We start from the raw sequence: 20,364 nt of genomic DNA on the forward strand, positions 1-20,364 counted from the left end.
TATCTTTAAAATTGCATTTTGATTTAAGTGGAATACTGGGTCATTGCTGGTTAAAAGGTAACCCTGTCGAGGCTATGAACGCCTGCTAGCAGCAGAGGCTCTACCTACGACAACGGAGTAAACCAAAAACCAATCTGGGGAGAGACTCATGGCTTTTATCTTTAAAAAACCAAGTAAAGACTGATGTAGACAATGTTACTTTTTATAAGAAAAGAATAGTCAAAAGAATGGTAGTTAGGCAGATGATTGTTTTATTACAAAAGCAGTATTTTTTAACTTATATTCCACATAACTTGTTTTATTTTCAAAAATATCTTTATTTTGGAAGTTTTAGAAATTTCAAAAAACTCTCAGAGATAATTGGTTCTTCCAAGTGAATTGCCAATTGTTGTGGTATTCAACAACGCCCCATTTGTTAATGATAGTAGTTAATGTTGCATTAACTAAATGGGGACCCTTTAAAAATTTCATCCAAAAAACAAAACTTAACATTTAGTCATTTCTTTTATTTTTTGAATAAAGCAAAGATAACAAACAAAACCTTTTTAGGAACTACTAAAGACTTACCTTTTCATATATAGTATGTCTAAAACCCACCAAAGGACCTTTCTAAAAACCTCCAAAATCAAGAAAAGTGATTAAATAAGGACTCCATTGTTTAAATTATCATAAAATCTGATGAAAATGGAAGTCCTTAAGTTTTCTAGGCTTAAGTCTCACATCTCATATCATGACTTATAAAGAACTCCCTCTTAAAAATGATATAGCAAGATTTCTGAGTTTCGAAATTGTGATGGCGCTTTGACTTTTATTGCATTGCATCTCGGGCACTCAAGCAAACACTTTGCACTTACCATCAGCCGATATTGCAAAATGTGATTCGCGCCTAGACCCACACCTTAGAATATTAAAAGTAAATATTTGGAGTCTATCAAGTCTATTTGCACATGATAAACCTAGCGATTAACTATACGTGAAACAACTAATAGATGGCTCACATCTCATGTCTTGCAGACACACAGCAGGAGGTAAGAATGCTAAAAAACACATCTTGTGATATTGCTTCGCAAATCGCACAATCCCTATCATCGCAGTACAATGGCTTGCCACCCTAGAGGCTTTCATTTCGTTTTACGATGCAAACATTTATGAGTAGTAAAGCTAAGGGATAATGAATCATTTGTGGGCATTAGTGGGAAATAACTGAATTTATGTCTGAAAAGCCATTCAGCTTGATATGATATATTGTTACGTGCGCTCAAATAATTCTTCTTTTACCACCTTTACAATTTATCTGCATTATTTTATTTTTACGTTCATCTTTGAGTTTCTGATAGTTGTTGTTCTTCATTTCAGGAAAAACCCAAAGAGCAGAGCATTGAGGACAATGGGGAAGAAAGGCAAGGTTGTAGCCTATGAGAAGACAGAGATGACTCCCTTATTCACAGATACCACATGCAGCAGAGAGGGAGGAACCTCTACATGGGAGGCTATGTACAACATATTGGAGGGGGAAGAGCTGAGGATTATGGAAACAAATGTTACAGTTGACAGGCGAGATTCCTTAGACGCTTCCATGCGAGAGATGACTTACTCTTTTTTGCACCACATAGCCGCTCGGCCAAAGATAATCCCTTATACCAGCATGGTAAAATGGGTTATCGTTGAAGCTGACATCTCAGACAGAGAATTCAATATGAAAAGCCAAGGGGTCATCGAATCTTTTACCCCGAAAAACCTATGACTTATGTACCACCTACCAAAGCCACAGGTCATCTACAACAGGAAATTCATAGATAATTTTGCTAAAGAGAACAATGACCCAGTGGATTGCACTGGTGCCTGGTCGAATAATGAAGAGAAAATCAAGAAATACAAAAATGGTAAGTACACTACCGCATCTATTTGTCCCCCTTATAGTTTTTTTACAACATGTTATGTAGACTATTTGGCAGACCTGATAGTACTAAGTACTCCCCGGAGTGGTTGTCGTTAATAGACGCAGTCGTTAACGCAACTATAATGAATTGGGCCCAAATCTTGTCAGACAATTTAGTAAAAATAATTATCTCGTATAGAAGGGGAAGAAGTATTGCTTCAAGGGTTTACCCTCCATTTTTTATGAGCACCTATGTTATGGATGCTATTTGTTTTAGTTCAAAGTTCCCCATCATGGGATGGCAATGGACTGTTCGAAATCCACTTCCCATTCACGTGTACCACAAGGTCATATGGGAATCCAATTTTCAACCACATTTTTTCAAGCTTTGCAATGGAGTTATGCTCCCTATTCATAAGCGGCTTTATAATCGAGATACCCCCATGTTTTCCCAAGAAGCTAAAGTTGACATCCTCCTAGTGGCCAGATGGTTCAGGGAGGAAACATTTAGATATATCATAGTTTTTAGTAGCATCACCTCCTCCCACATCCTCTCATACTATGTTGCAGATAAATTGATGGCTAGGGAGATAGCCTATAAGATAGCTAGTGAGGGAGGAATGAGCCATACACTGAAAGAGTCAAAGAAGGCCATTGGGCTTGCATTTCCTGTATAGTGCAGAGCTTTTACACTACATGACCTAGTACACACGTTAAAAGAAGCAAAGAACATGCTATCTCTACAATTACCCAAATTCCCTAGACGACAGTATGACCCGTTTGGCATTGTCAAGAATTTCACCACTTTGGTGAAAATAAAAGTATTCGCTAATGAGGAGGATGTTTTTGATGATATCTCTTTACAGGAAAACACCTTTTCAGAGGTGAATCATATGGCCCAACTACTTTTTGACCATGAAGATCTGGAAAAGTCTTACAATTACAGAGAAACAAGGCTGGAAATGGTCCCATTGGAACAATTATTAATTGAACCAATAAGGGAGTCTACTCTCAGTGTGACTATAGAAGTGGCTCCAAAGAAAATTCCAAATCTAATTCTAGGGCAGAGTCTCAAGAAAAATCTATCGGGGAATTGTGACAATCATCACAAAATGGAAAAAGAAAAAGCATCGAGGAAATGGCCCAATCTACACAAAAGGCAGTTGAAGAAGCTTCAACTAGCAAGCAGGTTGAAATCCCTACTACCTCTGCACAACCAATAAAACCCATGAAAATTGACTTAGAGGAAGAGTGGGATAATTTTAATAAGAGTCTTAATATAGAGGAATAGGTTCCAGAGTTGCAAACTCCACAACAGAATAACACTCTGGAAATTACAGTGGAAGAAACTGCAAATGAACCAGAAGTAGAGCATATCCTTGGTACCCCCACCTCCGAAATAATTCTGAGAATTGAAGAAATACCCCCTCTGGATGTATTCTATAGCCCACAGCATAAGGACATGGTGAAAAGGCGAAGAAAAAAAAGAAAATTAGACTCTATAGCTATTACTACCCCCGAAAATGAAGTGATGGATGTCCTATGGAAGGACTCGTCTGTCAATCCATCCGCCAACCTAACTACACTCTCGCAGTTTGCAGGTGCTTAAGCTACAGTTACCATAGACAAAGCAACAGAAGTCCAAATGTTTCTTAAAGAAAAGGAAAATAAAATAATGTCGCTTGAGCAATAATTACAGTAAATCAAATCCGACTAACAGGCAGAGATATAGTTGGCCAAGCTTCAACAGGAATTTGAACAAATGGAAATAGAACATCAAATCAGCTTATCTGACAAGGAAGCACAGGTGCAGGAAAACACTAATCTACATAAAGACAACCCAGAAATTGATCAGTTTATTACCGAAGCACTCAGACTTAATTCCCAGTTGACACATCAAAAAGAATTACTATGCCAGAAGATTTCACATTGGAAATCTTATTGCGAAACAAGTGATAAACTGACAAGTCAAGTCGTATAAATGTGACTTGAATATGATGAGGTCTTTAAAAAGGTCTCAGATTTCATCGTCTGGAAAAATACAGAGGAGGGGAGAAAAGCCGACCTGCCCAAGCTAGAAGAATCACATAAGGAAATTCTATTTGCAAGTTGGGATTCTCAGCTTAAAAAAGTACAAAAGGAAATAGTAGACATAGCGACAGCAACAAAAATTATCATAGAAAATATCAATGAGAATTTGCATGGTGCCAATCTAGTGGCAGAGTCATTTCCAGGGTTCCTTCCAGATGCGAAACAGCTTGAACAACAATGGAAACTGGCAGCGAAAGAAAAAGCAGAAGTGATAAGACAAACAACTAGGCTAGACTGGGAGGCATATTGGCAATATTTTGTCAAGCCTCACAGCCAATGGATGGCCCTGTGATGCCTAACCACTTCTACAGAGAAAATGGCACCAGCACTAACCAATACCATATTCGATGGAAAATTGAAAGTTGAACTTGATTAGCCTACACAGTTGAAGTCTATGGTGGATATTTGCGATCTGAGGGATCGAATGCAACATAGTTAGTCACCTTGTTTAATTTAATTTTGATTTTATTTTTGCATAAATTGAATTAGGTCGTTTAAAACTCCTCAACTATTTTTGTAATAAACTATTTTTATTTTTATAGTTTTAGTATTTAAACCCCTCTCATGCATTTAGAGAGGGGTCTAGAATTTTATGAGTAACTCTCTTCAAAACATGCACTTCTATCCCTTTGAGGAAGTTCAAGTGAAATATATTGAACATGATCTATTTTTATCTGATTTAGCATATTCTACTGAAATTGCACTTTTGTACTCTTAGATGATGTTGAATGGATTGAAGTTAGATCAATATTGATGAAACACATGAGTAGGACGTATTATAAATGGTACTTTTATCTCGTAATCATTTTTTACTTGTGTATTAAGAAATCATTTCTTTTGATTTTTCCTCTATCGCAACACATCAACCATAGAATAGAGGTTCTATGGCGCTTGTTAGGGTTTGCAGGTTTTTGGCCGCTGCCGCAGAGGTTCCTAAGCCTGCCTCCAGGGCCGAGGGCGATCCATGCGTTGGGAAGATGGTGATCGTGGTTGTAAGGATCTCCTTAGAGCAAGAGCATGCAGAAGAATGGTTGTTCTCCTGCAGCCAAACGCATCGAATACACCCAGATCTGTATGCCGTCGCATCGGTGGAGTATTCCGTTAAAAGTTTTCATGTCATCCTGTCTTGGGAACAATACTCAAGTATCCAACAAGACCATGAGGAGAGGGCAGCAACGGAAGACCCCTTTCTGGCGCGGGAACACGAGGAGGGTTGTGCCTGGTGGAGGATAGAGGTCAAAAAACGAGTTTTATATCAAGGCTGTCTTGGCGTCGTAAGGCGATTAGAGGCAAGGGCTAGCAAAACCCAGATTGAATGGAGAAACGGCAGGGGGGGAATGCATGAAGCAGATCCGCTCCCCCCTGTTGCACAGGGGCCAAAACTCTGTAGAATGGGCTTGGATCTACAAGATCTAGCCTATATTTATGCACAGCCAGAGCCCAGGAAGAAGATCGAAGGCATACACAATAGATCGTGCAGAGCTTTCACAGAACTAGTCATGCAAAAGGACAAACGTGTAAAAACGAGGCCGGTGTCGGAAGTTGGCTTTTAGTCAGAGCAGTTAGACATCAATCCAAGATCGGGCAGAGCTTATGCAGATCTAGGCAAGCAAAAGGAAAAACGAACCAAAACGGAGCCAGATCTGGATTTTCGCCATCAGTCAAAGCAGGTAACTAATAATTGTTTTCAGATCCTGATTAAACCCCCTCAGGGGAAATCTCGATTTGTATGGGTTTATGCAGGAGATACCTCCATGCAGCTAAAACAACAAATTTGGGCAGAAATGGGGTATCCAGCTCAGGCCCAGCATCTGGTCAGTGGAAGGCGGTCCCTTCAGGACTGTAGATCTCTGGAAAGTTATGAGATTGGGCCAGGATCAATCATTATTTTAAATCTCAGATTGAGAGGAGGGGCTCTGCCTCAGGGACAACCAAGCTCCTCAAGGGGAGGATCTACATCAAAACCTACAGGATCCTACCGCGACGCAGCAAAAGGGAAAGAACCTCAAAAGGGGAAAGAACACTCAGCTGTTAATACACCTCCTGGGCAGTATATCGTGGATGAAGTTCCAAAGAGCCCCTCCATACCTCTGGATATCCCAGAGGTACAGGGAATTTTCTCAGATCTACAAAAAAAGGCAGTTATTTGTAGATTTAACGGCTTCTGGCCTAAAACGGATGCTTTGTACCAATGGATCCATACGGTTTGGACAACAAACTGCCAGATCCATCTATGCTCGAAGGGTTTCTTCATCGTAATCTTTCGCGTTGAAGAAGAAAGGGAAAAAGCACTCACTGAAGGACCATAGTTCTGGGGCAGTGCGGGATTATTTGTTACCCCTTGGTTCCCGGAGTTTGATCCAAATACCATGGTGGTATCAAGGATGCCGGTATGGGTAAGGTTGCATAACCTACCGATACATTTTTGGCACTTCAAGACCTTATCAGTTATAGGAAACACCCTTGGGAAGATGTTAAAGATCGATACTGAGAGACATTTAAAAGGAATCTTTACTTTTGCTAGAATATGTGTTGAGGTAGATCTCAGCCAAGGTCTACCGGAAAGCATCATTCTGCATTTCAACAATACTCAGTGGAAACAACCTTTGGACTATGAGAATACAGCCTTCAGATGCAGGGGATGTCAACAAACAGGCCATCTGTTCAATGCATGCAAAAGCCTTAACAAGAGTAAGCCACAACAAAGGAAGCATAAAGGATGGCAGAACATAGATTCTGTCATAAAGAAGAGAACCGCGGGAAAGAAAGCTCCCCCAGTATTAGAAGATGAAGAAACAGAAACAGAGGAGGATGATACCACCATAGAGGAAGTTGAAATAGAGAACCAGAAGGAAAATATAGTAGTCAACAAGGATTCACAGCCACTCTCAAATCAGGCAGAGACCCAGCAAAATCAGGCAGAGATGACAAGCGTGGATCAAAGCATGGGAGGCATCAAACGACAACATCACTCAGACACCTCAGATTCAGATAAAGAAACAGGACATTCAAAGGTAACAACACAGTTAGTCATTGCTTCAACCGAGGCCACTGTGGGAGAGTGGCGCAAGGTTGAAAAGAAAAAGGGGAGAAAAACCTGAAGCATGAGTCGAAATCAGGTTTTTTCCCCTTTTCTTTCCTTCTTTTTTCTCTTCTTATTTCTTTGTGCACGTTAGTTGTCCTAACGCTGCGGGCCATATGGCATCTCTCTGCATGCTCTATTGCATAAGCTGGTGTAACTTTTCATTAATTCTTTAATAAAAGGTTACCGTTTTTTTCCTTGGAAAAAGAAATCATTTCTTTTTTGAATTATTTATGTATGAAAGTATGAATTTTGATTATCGTTATTGCACTTATGTATGATGATGATCTTTATTTTATGATGAATATATGAATAACTCTTTATACGATATATTTATCCCAATCGTTTTGACTAACTTTTTATATAAAATGATTATTGTTAAAATGGATTCACTTCTAATTATAATTGAATGATCTTTATTACCAATTCCTTTTAGAAATTATTGTAGATCACATATATCAATTTTATACTAGGTATATTATGATTAGATAGTTTTTAGAAATTAAATGTTAAATGCATTTGTGATTGATTAGTTTATACTAGATTATCGTTAGCTTAAACGTTACTCTAAAAAACATCACATGTCACCCCATTTAACACAAGCATTAAACAGATTGGGAAATTGGTCCCATTATCCCCAGTCGGAGCAACTACTCCAAACGGAAAAGGAGCTACCAACCAAGGTCCAGACCGGGTGGTTTTCCCCCATGTTGAGGCAACGATTTTCAAGGCTTCAACAGAACTAGGCATCACTAGTTAAGAAACTGGTCCCATTATCCCCAGTCGGAGCAACTACTCCAAATGGAAAAGGAGCTACCAACCAAGGTCCAGACCGGGTGGTTTCCCCCCATGTTGAGGCAACAATTTTCAAGGCTTCAACATAACTAGGCATCACTAGTTAAGAATAAATGATGAAGATATTCATAAAACAACCTTTCAAAGTAGATATGGTCACTACGAATTTGTAGTGTTACCATTCGATCTTACAAATAGCCCATGCCACCTTTATGTGCTTAATGAATAGTTTTCTCAGTAAGTACCTTGATAAATTTATTCTATTGTTTATAGATGACATTCTAGTATGTTTTAAAAATGAAGAAGAGCATGAAGAGCATTTGTGACTGGCACTGCAAACTTTGAGAGAGCATCAATTATATGAAAAATTTAGTAAATGTTAGTTTTACAAAGACAAAATACAATATCTCGGCCATGTTATTTCAAAGGAAGGGTTGTATGTTGATCCGAAAAAGGTTAGGTCCATTTTGAACTAGCCCATACCTAATGATGTGTCAAGTGTCTAATCTTTCATGGGGGTTATAGGATACTATAGGAGGTTCACTAAAGGTTTTTCAAAAAGCTGGCCTAGCCTATCACTTCATTACAAAATAATGGAACACAATTTGATTGGACAACCAAGTGTGAGGAAAGTTTTCACAAACTAAAATATCTATTAAGAGTAGAACCTATTTTGAGAATTACAGATTCAGTAAAGGAATTTGTTGTATGCATAAAAGCTTGTTTGAAGGGATTAGTTAGAGTTTTAATGCAAGATAATTGTGTAGTGTCCTATGAATCTAGGAAATTGAAACCACATGAAAAGAACTATGCAATATATGACTTAGAGTTGGATATCGTAATTTATGCCTTAAAAAGGTGAAGGCACTACTTATTGGGTAAAAAGTTCACATTGGTGACAAATCACAATAGCTTAAAATAATTTTTCATCCAGCCATATCTTAACACTGGACAAGCTAGGTGGATGGTTTTTCTGAGTGAATTTGAACTTGATATAAAACATATTAAAGTTAAAAAAAATAAACTACTAGATACTTTAAGTAGACATGCAAATGCACTTATGGAAATTTATGTTAGCAATGCCATTACAAATTTTGTTGAAGAGATCATAAACTCAATACAGGGGGATCATATTTATCAGGAAATTTAGCAAAAATTGAAGTAAGTAGAAGTTTCAAATTATGTTGAAAATTTAGAAAAAATGCTAACTTACAGAAATAGATTGTACATTCCAAATGCAAATGCTTTAAAAAAACTGATATTAAATGATCATCATAAGAAACCATATGTCGAACACCCCAGTTACCAAAAAATAATCACTACACTTAGAAAATAATTTTACTTCCCTAGTCTGAAGAAGGAAGTGGTAGAATATTTTTCCAAATCTCTAGAATGTGAGCAGACAAAAGTAGAACACCAACACCTAGTTGGACTTTAAATCCACTAACCATTCCTAAATGGAAATGAGAAGTGATTTCTTTAGAATTTGTTACGAGACTTCCAAGAACAAGATGAAAACATGACTCCATCATGGTCATTGTAGACAAACTAAGTAAGGTATCACACTTTATACCAGTACAACCTACATTTCAAATAACTAAGGTTGCAAACATATTTATGAAGGAAAATTTTCGATTACATGGGGTACCAAAAATGGTAATATCTAATATGGATGCTAAATTCACTTTTAGATTTTGAAAGGCCATTTTTGGGGAGATGGCGAACCAACTTAATTTCAATACAACTTATCACCCCCAAACCAATGCACAAATGGAAAGAAAAAACCAGATTCTAGAGGACATATTAAGAATGTATGTCATGGACATACTGACCAAATAGGAAGATTTTCTACATTTAAAGGAATTTGCCTATAACAATATTTATCAAGATTCTATAAATATGGGTCCTTTTGAAGACTTATATGGAAGGAAGTGCCACATGCTTCTTAGCTAGGGTCAACTAGAAGGAAGGATAATATTAGGACCAGATGAATTAAAGGAAATGGAACAATTGGTGTGAAAAAATAGACAGAATTTAAAAGCTACATAGGATAGATAGAAAATTTATGTTGACCAAAAAGGGAACCATAAAGAATTTAAGGTCAGAGAGAATGTGTATATAAGAGATAAACCTAGAAAGATCACCTTGAGGATGGGGACCTATGTTAGATTAGCACCAAGGTTTTGTTGTCCTTTTGAAATCTTAGACAGAGTCAGAGCAGTAGCATACCAGCTCACATTGCCCAACCACGTAAAAATACACAATGTTTTTCATGTGTCTTTGTTAAAGTGATATGTTCATGATAAATCTCACATAATTGATTGGAATTTGACACAAGTGGAACTAGAAGAAGATTTCCAGGCAGAACCACTTCGCAAATTAGATCAGAGAGGAACCTTGCCTCGGAATCGAGCCATCACTCAGGTTAAAGTGTAATGGAAGTACTTTAAACCCAAGGAGGCCACCTGGGAGATGGAAGATAAAATGTAGGAGGCCTTTCCAACACTATTCTAGAAGGAAAAACATTAGACATTCAACACCAAAGACGGTGTTGAATAAAAAGTGGGGGAAGATGTAATACCCCTATGTTTTCTATTTTCTATATTTAAAGTGGACTATTTTAGATATGAAACTATTATGAGTTTGAATGGCGATGAAAGTCATGTTTGGATTTTTTATGGTAATGTAATTATTTTATGGAATAATAAATAAATTTGTCTGGAAAATATTGAGGAAAGAGCACTAGAGATTGGAGATTTCTTGCCAGCTTGGAAATAACTATTGGTGGTTAAGTCAAAAATGGACCTTCCCAAAAATCTCCTAAAAATCCTTAGGAGGAAGTAATTAGAAATAAATAGATTTAGCATGATGGGAGGGAAATATCATATTAAGTCACTTAGTTGGAGAAAGATACTAATTCGGGGTGGAATAAAGCACTACGGGAGAAAAAGGCAGGCTTTAAAGAAAGAAAAAAAATAAAACAAAAAAAACAAAAAGTCCTAGGAAAAAGGGTTGGTTGACCCAAAAGTGAGACACTGCTAAAATATGTTGGGAAGAAAAATTATAAAATAAGCCACCAAGGAATCAATGGAGGACAAGGAACTCTCAGCTCGGTGGGAACTGGCAGATGTAGTTCGTGGTTAGGAGGAACCTTCTCAGTCCTTAAGTGTTTCCCAAAGTGAAGAATTACAATTAGATACTTGGTATTATTTCCTTATAGAAATAAAAAGGAATTTAATGTGTGATCGTAACCTATTCAAAGGACTATTGTGGTTACAATTATGAATTGTTCAATTCTGATTAGTTCATATACATATATACATATATACATACATACATATATATATATATATATATATATATATATATATATATATATATATATATATATATATATATATATATATATATATATATGAATGACTGTGTGTATAAAGATTTTAGTTATATGGTAGAAGTATGTCATTCTTATTATACATGAAATATAAAAGAGAAAACAAATCCTATAAGTTATAGATTGTAGAAAATATTTCTTATACATGCATATAAATGAATCTGTTAAGGAACTTTTTCGAAAGGAATCAATAATTACTAAAAGCGACATCGAGGGGAATGATAATTAGAAATCAATATTACCACAGACCTCATTCTATATGATAATTTACAGAAAACATTAGGATAAGTATTTAACATTGATGAAGAGTATACAATCACTAGAAATGTACTACTAATATTATCAGAACAAATAGAAGTAGATCGAATGATAAGACTAACATTTATAGTAGTTAAACATTAGAGATGATAATATATTACGTGGAAAAGAAAATAATGCGAACATGAGAAAAAATAGTTTGTCATCGTGATACAAGACAAAATGCAATGGAGTATTCTCTAAAATGAAAAGTCACTCAACTAGAACATTCTTTTCATGTGAAATTATGGAGCAGAAAGCACAAGTCACTAGGTTATACAACCCTCTACCTATAAATTACAATACATGTCTCACAATTGTAGAATTAGAGTCTGATTTTGATAAAATGTAACATTTATATAAATGGATGTTAGAAAGATAGACAACCAATAAAACATTCAAGATATAGTCCCTAGAACTAATCTCGCTTATATCGGGCTTCACTGTGTATGGGAGGAACAGTGAGGGCTTACACCAAAGAAAAAAATATAAACATGATTCAAACTGTCGACCTGGACATTTAGCACAATCGAGAAAAGAATTAATCCAATGCCAGGAGAAAGAAAAACCCCAAAGAAAATAATCTTGCCCCACACTTTTTACTCTGCTATATTTCTCATACCTACCATGATCCAGGAAGTGTAAATGGTTAGGGCCTAAAAGGAAATAGAATACATAACTATAGAAGTAAAGAATAAGAGAGATCCCAGTACCTGAACTTCAAATGACCCTTATCGCCTCTGGGAGACCTTGAGTAGTTGAAAGGAGAGGGTTAAAAACGATTAGGGTCATACCCAAATTTATAAGAACCACTCTATTTTAGATAGAGAACTGCCAAATTAAAGTTCAAGTAAGTCAAGGAACAAAATACATATGGTCACAGATTGTATAGCATTTGAATCAGAGTATCTATGTTAATTATTAGACCAGAAAATCGAAATCATTTAAAATGACGAAAGGAGTTCCTGGTTCGAGATTCAGGAACCAAGCGACGCAAAAAAACAATAATAATGAAAAATGCAAGGAAATTTCTTGCTACCATGGTGAGTTATACACTCAGAAAATCAACATAGGGTTCATTTTCCAAAAGTTTACTATGCTTGATACAAGCCCTTATACCCAACTGGGTTCTATATAAACTAAAAAAACCAAAACCAGAGAGCATACATAATCATGTATTATCGAATCAAACGCGATCATACTCCATAAATGACTCCAACATAAAAGTGAAAAACTTAGGCAAGGACAGTCTGCGAACCTGCATTCAATTTCAGAAGGATAAATGTGAACAATAGCATTCAATTTATTTTTTCTTATCCAAATCTTCATGTCTTATGTAGGAAACAAAGAATGAAAAGTGGGGAGCGAATTACTTTAGCACACCTCTATTCAACAAGTGGAAGGTTATTTCTCTGCCAAAGGGACCAAAGAATTAGTTACAGTGACACTCGGCGGTGTTGAACCCTAGTGGGCAAGGGATAAAATGACATTAGGAGAACCAAAGGGAGCATAGGGTTAGTCATTTCAAAACCCTAACCATTTGCACCATTGGATTCATCATCCCAATCTGGACCGTTAGTACCCAAAGTACAACACACCACATGGTATTCACATGGAGTCCCCTGACATGGCGCCAGAGTATAGGACCGTATGTGTATTGAATAATGTATGAACACCGCGGTCACCATTGGTATTAAATCAATTTGACAAACAAGAAAGATTTCAAGAGTAAATTAAAACACTTTAGTTGTCGCCCTCTTGTGTAATAGATCACTAACATAGAACTTGCCATTAAAACATCCATGGTTAACATAATATCTAGCCTAGTTGGGAAAATATCAAAAGAAAAACTATAGGTAAAAGAATACTCATCATATATATATTAGCACATTTACCTTTGCCTAAGTGGGGAAAAAACAAAACCAATTACTCAATAATTGAAGTTATTAATTCTCATATAAAGGGACTATTGTTCTGAGAAACCTGCAAATTCACATTGAATTAAAGATAAAAATATCATTTACAATACAAGGGGCAAGAACCATGGTCCATAAAAGTGGGTAGTTATGTAATTCAATCCAAAACCAAAGTTTACCTAACATGTGACCTTATGACAAGAGTCAAATACATTTCATATATGCGCTTGTAAAAGTGAAACTATAACTTTCCCTTAATATTAATAATGGAGATAATTTCTCTCTTTCATTCTAAGTTAACGGAATAACAAAATGAGAAAATGTACAAACACAATTTCTTAGTTAAGTATCGAAAGATCCCTTTACATGGGTAGTGAATTAACATCGTAATCAACACAACCGAAAATAGAAAAAACATATTTAGTAATGAAAATGGGGTGTGTGACACAAGGTCAGTGGACCCCACACAAATCAATTCTATGTGTGACTTATGATGGGGATTGGGTTTAGATTAGCAATGTGAAAGCAAATATTATTACTATAACTAAAGCCATGAATCACGCAGAGGGGTTCCTTCTTGTACACATATAGTGTGAGGAATCATTCGTCAACAAATCAACTCTATGTGTGGCTTATGATGGGGATTGGGTTTAGATTAGCAATGTGAAAGCAAATATTATTACTATAACTAAAGCCATGAATCACGGAGATGGGTTCCTTGTACACATATGATGTGAAGACTCAGCCATGAATCACGGAGATGGGTTCCTTGTACACATATGATGTGAAGAGTCATTGAGGACTCATTCGTCAATAGGAAAAATAGGTTAAATGGTAACACATCATGAGTTTGAATGACTGAGAGATAAATCGCAGGCAGTGCTCTCATAATTCGAAATCCATTTTAATATCAACGTACAAAGGCACCACCACCTTAAGTTGGAAGTAACATGGATATTTAAGGTTGTCTAAATGTTAAGAAGTATTTTCACGATTGAAAGGTGCTTCCATAGTCATAATTATCAAATCAAAAGACACATATAAGAACACATGGTAAAGTTGTTAAGGATAACTTTAATTAGAAGTGATAAATGTCATTAATAATTCAAAACCCATTTTAATATCAAAATACAAAGACGCCACCACCTCAAGTTAGAGGTAACATGGATATTTAAGATTGTTTAAATGTTAAGAACTATTTCCACCGCCTCAAGTTGGAGGTAACATGGATATTTAAGGTTGTTTAAATGTTAAGAACTATTTTCACCATTTCAAGTTGGAGCTTTCATAGTCATAATTATGAAATCAAAAAACAAATAGAGAACACAGGGTAAAATTGTTAATTAAGTACAATTTTAATTAGAAGTGATAAATGTGGATTAATTAGAAGTGATAAAAAATTAATTATGAGTATATTATAAGAACATTATATAAGAATAAGTGGAAAATATAATTTTTTTTATTTTAATCAATTAAATAGCATAAACAAACTTGTTAACTATAACTTTAAGGGATTGAATCTTTTTTTTTGAGGTGCAAACTTTTTTGATTGAAAAAAAATTTAATCTATCTGAACCCTTAATAGATTCAAAATTAAGATGGATCTATATTAGTTTAATTATCAATTTTTAAATGAACCACATTATTGAAAATACCATAAGAAATAACCATAAACTTGAAAAAATTATGTTTTTTATTTTGTTTTATTTTATAAATTTAATTTTTAATTTAATTTAATTTTTAATTTAATTTAATTTTACTTTATTTTAATTAAAATGTTAAATATTAGGACATCTCTATCACACTGTCACAATTATAACTTTAAAATTAACAACTTTTTAATAAATATTAATATAATGTAACAATAAATATTGATTATTCAAAATATAGACTAAGAAGATATTTTTAAATTTATAATTTCATTTTTATATAAGTTAAAAAATAAATATAAAAAAAATAAAAAATTATATATAAACATAAAAACAACACATTACAAAATTTCAATCTCAAACTAAAACCGTTTCACTTTAAAAATGAAAAAGTACTAGTATTTAAATCAAGGATTAAAAAAGAAAATACTTAAAAAGAATGGAAAATTGAGTAAAAACTTAAATATAAAAATAATTTTAAAAATTTAAATTATGTAGGATGAATAATGTACCTAATAATATATACATATTTTATTTTTGAGAAGATCGTAAAGAGGATTCAAAGGTTATATTAAGGGATTATATCAATCTACAAAGATATTGTTAGAGGCTAAATAGGCTTCATCCCACTTATTTGATAAAAAATATGTTTCAATGTTATCAATAATCCAATGCAAAATCATTGTCTTTATTATTTATTACTAACTTAATGTAGTCAATTTTTTGTGATTAATTAATAAAAAATATATTCATTAATCAATAATTATTAATTATTATCTTGGTGATTTAATATATTATTATAATTTTTACATTTTAAAATGAATAATTATCATTTTTATGATTTACTTTAATAATTTTTTTGTTATTGAATTAATAAAATTAAATTTTACATATTTTATAATATAATATTAAGAAATTATTTGTTGAATTGAGGCTTTTGTGATCTATATCAAGTTTAAGAAAGGAGTATTTGACGAACATCACATCATATTCTATTTGTCGACGCCTTTCCAACCAAGGAATTATTTCACTCCAATAAATTTTACATTTCTAAACAAAATAAGTGCCACAAGTAAACTTACTTGGCTATTCAAATTAGATATTATGATAGGAAAAAATTGCATAAAAAAATATAACTTATATTGATCAATACTAAATTAATAGTGGTGAATAGGCAAATCTAACCCTATAGTTTTGTGTTGAAGGGAACTAATGAATTGAGATGTAAAGAGGATAAACTAATTGTTGGTTGAAATATAAAACTTGCATAAATTTTAGTGGGTAGTAACTACTAATAAGTTTACATATTTACAATTTTACTTCTAAGTTAGTGCTAAAGAAAACCTAAATAACTTTTAGTAAGTATACTTATTTACAACTTATTTCTATCCATCTTTTATGCCAAGATTTTAAATTATGATTGGAAATAACTTATGATAAAAATAGTATTTACAGAATATTTTATTTTTGAATAAATATTTAAAAAATGAAAAATTATTAAAGAAGCATCTTAACAAAAAAAACATAAGCCAGGAATGAATATTACAATAATATCTATGAATTATAACATAAAATATGCAGATGCTGCAATAAAACATGGAATAGAGAAGCATACCCGGTCAAAGTTTAAAAAAGGTTAGCTTGAAAAATGTGAAACCAGACATTTGAATCCATCCTATCCTTTAATCACCGTTGCGATAACGACGTGTCAACTGCAAAAACTTTTGCAAAATTCAATGAACTTCAAGAAAAACTCCTTTGATGAGTACTATGGTGTAAGAACGTGTCAAATCAAATACAAGTTTTGAGAACCAAAGGGAATCTAACTTCTTTACGTGTCTAAGTGCGGACATCTGATTCTCGTGGGGTACGGCTGGAAGCGCCAATCTAAATCTTTACGTCTTGAAGTGCAAGCACTGATTCTCGTGGTGTACGTCTCGAAGCCGCGCAATCTGATCTTTCCGCCATCTGACCCGTCCACGCTAATTTGTAGTGTCGGTGGACAACGCTTTCGGCCATTTGCTTTCGCTGAGGGTTGTTCACTCAGGGTGGAGGAGAAATAAGGGATAAATCGATTCTTAGTTAGTCTGATTCAATTCATGGTCGGTCAGTTGTATAGGTGGACATGGACCGTGGGAGATTCAATTCATTGGTTAGCTAGCGATAGTGATTAAAATGGTTCACATTATAAACATGGGCGCCGCTAATTCATTGGTTAGCTAGCGATAGTGATTAAAATTGTTCACATTATACACATGGGCGCCGCTATTTACTATATCTTGTATTTAGGTCTGCGGCCTCCTGCCCCAAGATTTTTGTGTTGGTAGTTCTGGAAAGAGTGTCAGCTTGAGATTTTGGTCGAAAGTGTTTATGTCTTTGTAGGGAATTGCATATATTGCCGTGTGGAAATTATATTATAGAAAAATATCATGGCTGATCCAGGTTTCGTCTCTGGATTTATTGGGGTTGGTATTGACAAAACTATCCAGCAGATTCTTGATCACATAAACATTGCGGTTCGCTGCCAGAAAGAAATGGCATCTCTGAAAGATCTGGTAGTGAAAATCAAGCCTATCATTACAGAGATCCAACAATACCGGCCAGCAATAAACAGGAAGGAAAAAGATAAGGCTTCAGCTGTAAACGGATGGCTTAAAGAGTTGGACGCCCTTCTCCAGCAGGCATCTAAAATGGTGCAAACTTCCACAATACCGATGTGTAACATTATATCTCGTTATCAAACCAGCCTGAGGATCAGGGGTTTGATTTCAGAGATCAATGAACATATCAAATTGTCCCCTCTGGTTGCGTTGGCCCAAATTCCAGAGCTACTAGAGGGTCAAACTCAAAAGCTCCAAGAGGAACTAGGGCAGATCGTAGCCTTGACTTCTTCAAGCACTTTTGCAAGTACATACCATGGTGTTCTGGCTCCAACGAGGTCTGCAATGATGAAATTGATCGACGAACCCCTTATAGTTGGACAGCAAAAAGCATTTTCAATTCTCGAAAAGCTGGTAATAGATGAACCCGAGGCGAAGAGCAGTGGCGTTGTTGGCAAGGGTGGATCCGGAAAAACTCTTCTTTTGAAGACGCTCTTCAACAGCCAAAAGGTACGCAGTAATTCTAAGGATGGTTTATTACTTTGGCTCACTGTTTCGCAAAGTCCCTCTTTCACAGCTCTTAGGAATGCACTCCGTGCCCAAATAGCCACACAAAAAAGTGTAAATTTGGGCGAAAATATGAATGAAGAAGAGGTGAAGCTATGGTTGAATCACACACTGCAGCAGAGTACCGGTTTTGTGCTGTTCTTAGATGACGTATGGGGATGGAATGCTGCAGAATTGTTAGAGGGATTAGGTGTACTGTGCCCTGTGAGGAGCCACTCCAACTCCAAAGTCATTGTCAGTTCCAGGGATCGCACTGCACTATTAAAAACAGGAGTCGCAGACAAATACACAATAACAATGGAGGACTTGTCGGAAGATGAGAGTTGGAGGTTGTTTGCTTATCATACTTTTCCATATAATAATGGAAATCTGCCAGCAAACATCGACGAAGGAAAAGCCAAGGTTGTGTGTAATAAGTGCGGAGGACTTCCCCTTGCTGTCAAAGTGGTCGGAAGGGCAATGGCCGGGAGTACTCATCCACAGCAGTGGGAATGGGCTGTCCGAAGGCAGCTACCAAAAGTGGATAGTCTCTACAATTGTCTTAGATTGAGTTACGATGCACTCGGCTATGAGGATGTTGTTTTGCAATTGTGCTTTTTATGTCTAGCCGCAACCACCATAGACGGAGTCATTCATGCCCAATCGGTGATTCACCTATGGATAGGAGAAGGATTACTTGCCAAGAAGGCGCTGGAAGAAGAGCATCAGCCCGCTTATGATCCATTCGAGATGGGAAGATGTTATCTCAACATTTTAGCAGAGCGTTGTTTGATTGAGCCGATGATGAGAGACTTTGATGGGCAAGTAGTCTGCTACAGGGTGCACGACTCCCTGCGTGATATGGCAATCCATATAGCTGAGGAGGAAGAAAGCTTTTACAGCCGTGCGAGTAAGGGTCTGACAGCTCTGAATGTAAATGAGTGTTTGGGCCGCACTCGTTTTGCGTTGAGCGAGAACAAATTGAGTTCCTTGCCCCTAATCACATCGTCTACACGAATACGCTCATTGTGCCTCAGTGGAAATCCATATTTAACAAAATTCCCAACAGGGCTGATTAGAAACATGACCTCCCTCAGGGTTTTCATTTTAAGTGGGACGTCATTGAAATCATTGCCAAAGAATATGGGGTGTTTGGAACAATTAATATATTTAAGTTTAAGACAGATGCCCATCAATACATTACCTGCATCTCTTACCAATCTTGTAAATCTGGAGATCCTTGATCTTTCCTATTCTGCCATCCAAGAATTACCATCCAACCTTCATAGACTGAGATCTTTAAGGAAACTAAGCCTGGAGGGATGTAAAGATTTGCAATATCTACCTCAGAGCATTTCAGGGCTTACATCTTTGGAGCATTTGGAAACTTATGGGTGTAAGGCTCTTTGGAGCAAGCATAAGACATGGAAAAAATCGGCTTCTGTTCACAATTTGGCCAGTTTAACACGTCTTCAAAGATTGCAGCTACAAAACAATGGGGAGATTATTAATGATGGCATATTAGGGAGGATGACTGAGATGAACTCGCTCACATTGTCAGTCACAAAGATGGAAAATCTACCCGCCGACATAAGTAATATGTTGAAACTGAAAAGGTTAGCATTAGTAGAATGCTTTCATTTGGTTAAAATGGATGATAAATTTATTGCTTTTGAATATTTAGGTTATCTTAAATTTGCTGGATGTCATTTCTTGGAGGAACTTCCACATTTACATAAACTTAAGAGTTTAAGATAATTGGAGATCATTGATTGTCCTAAATTAAGGAAGTTTCCAAAGGAATTCGGTTACAAAGGGGCATTTCCTTTGTTAGAGATATTTTCACTTGCTTGGCTAACTGCATTAGAAGAGTTGCCCATTATAGAGAAGGGTGCAATGACTTCACTTCAAATATTTACTATGATGATATGCATAAAATTAGATATATTACCAAAGAGTTATATGGATTTGAAGACACTTCAAAAAATAAGAGTTTATGGTTGTCCAATTAAAAATTTAGGAAATAGAGAAAACACCATTCTAGAAATGGTGACAATGTCTCTTGTGGAAATAGAAGAAATTACAATTAGATATTCCCAGCTGTGGAATAAAAGG

The 20,364-nt window shown here is 35.6% G+C and overlaps 1 protein-coding gene across 1 annotated transcript; it reads left to right on the top strand.

Annotated features, from left to right (window-relative positions):
- Window positions 1-17,532: 17,532 nt before the first annotated feature.
- LOC149189991 (putative disease resistance protein At1g61310) lies at window positions 17,533-20,007 on the top strand. The gene has a single exon (XM_089410404.1). It carries the CDS (start codon window positions 17,533-17,535, stop codon window positions 20,005-20,007), a length of 2,475 nt encoding a protein of 824 aa, XP_089266530.1.
- The last annotated feature ends 357 nt before the right edge of the window (window positions 20,008-20,364 follow it).

The sequence above is a fragment of the Pinus tabuliformis genome, chromosome 3_1 (genome assembly GCF_031772625.1).
Source record: "Pinus tabuliformis cultivar Carrire ecotype Pingquan chromosome 3_1, CPIR1, whole genome shotgun sequence".
In the NCBI taxonomy this organism is placed as follows: domain Eukaryota; kingdom Viridiplantae; phylum Streptophyta; class Pinopsida; order Pinales; family Pinaceae; genus Pinus; species Pinus tabuliformis.

Excerpts from the sequence above, each read along its gene's own strand:
- LOC149189991 (XM_089410404.1), top strand. The coding sequence starts at position 17,533 with ATGGCTGATCCAGGTTTCGTCTCTGGATTTATTGGGGTTGGTATTGAC.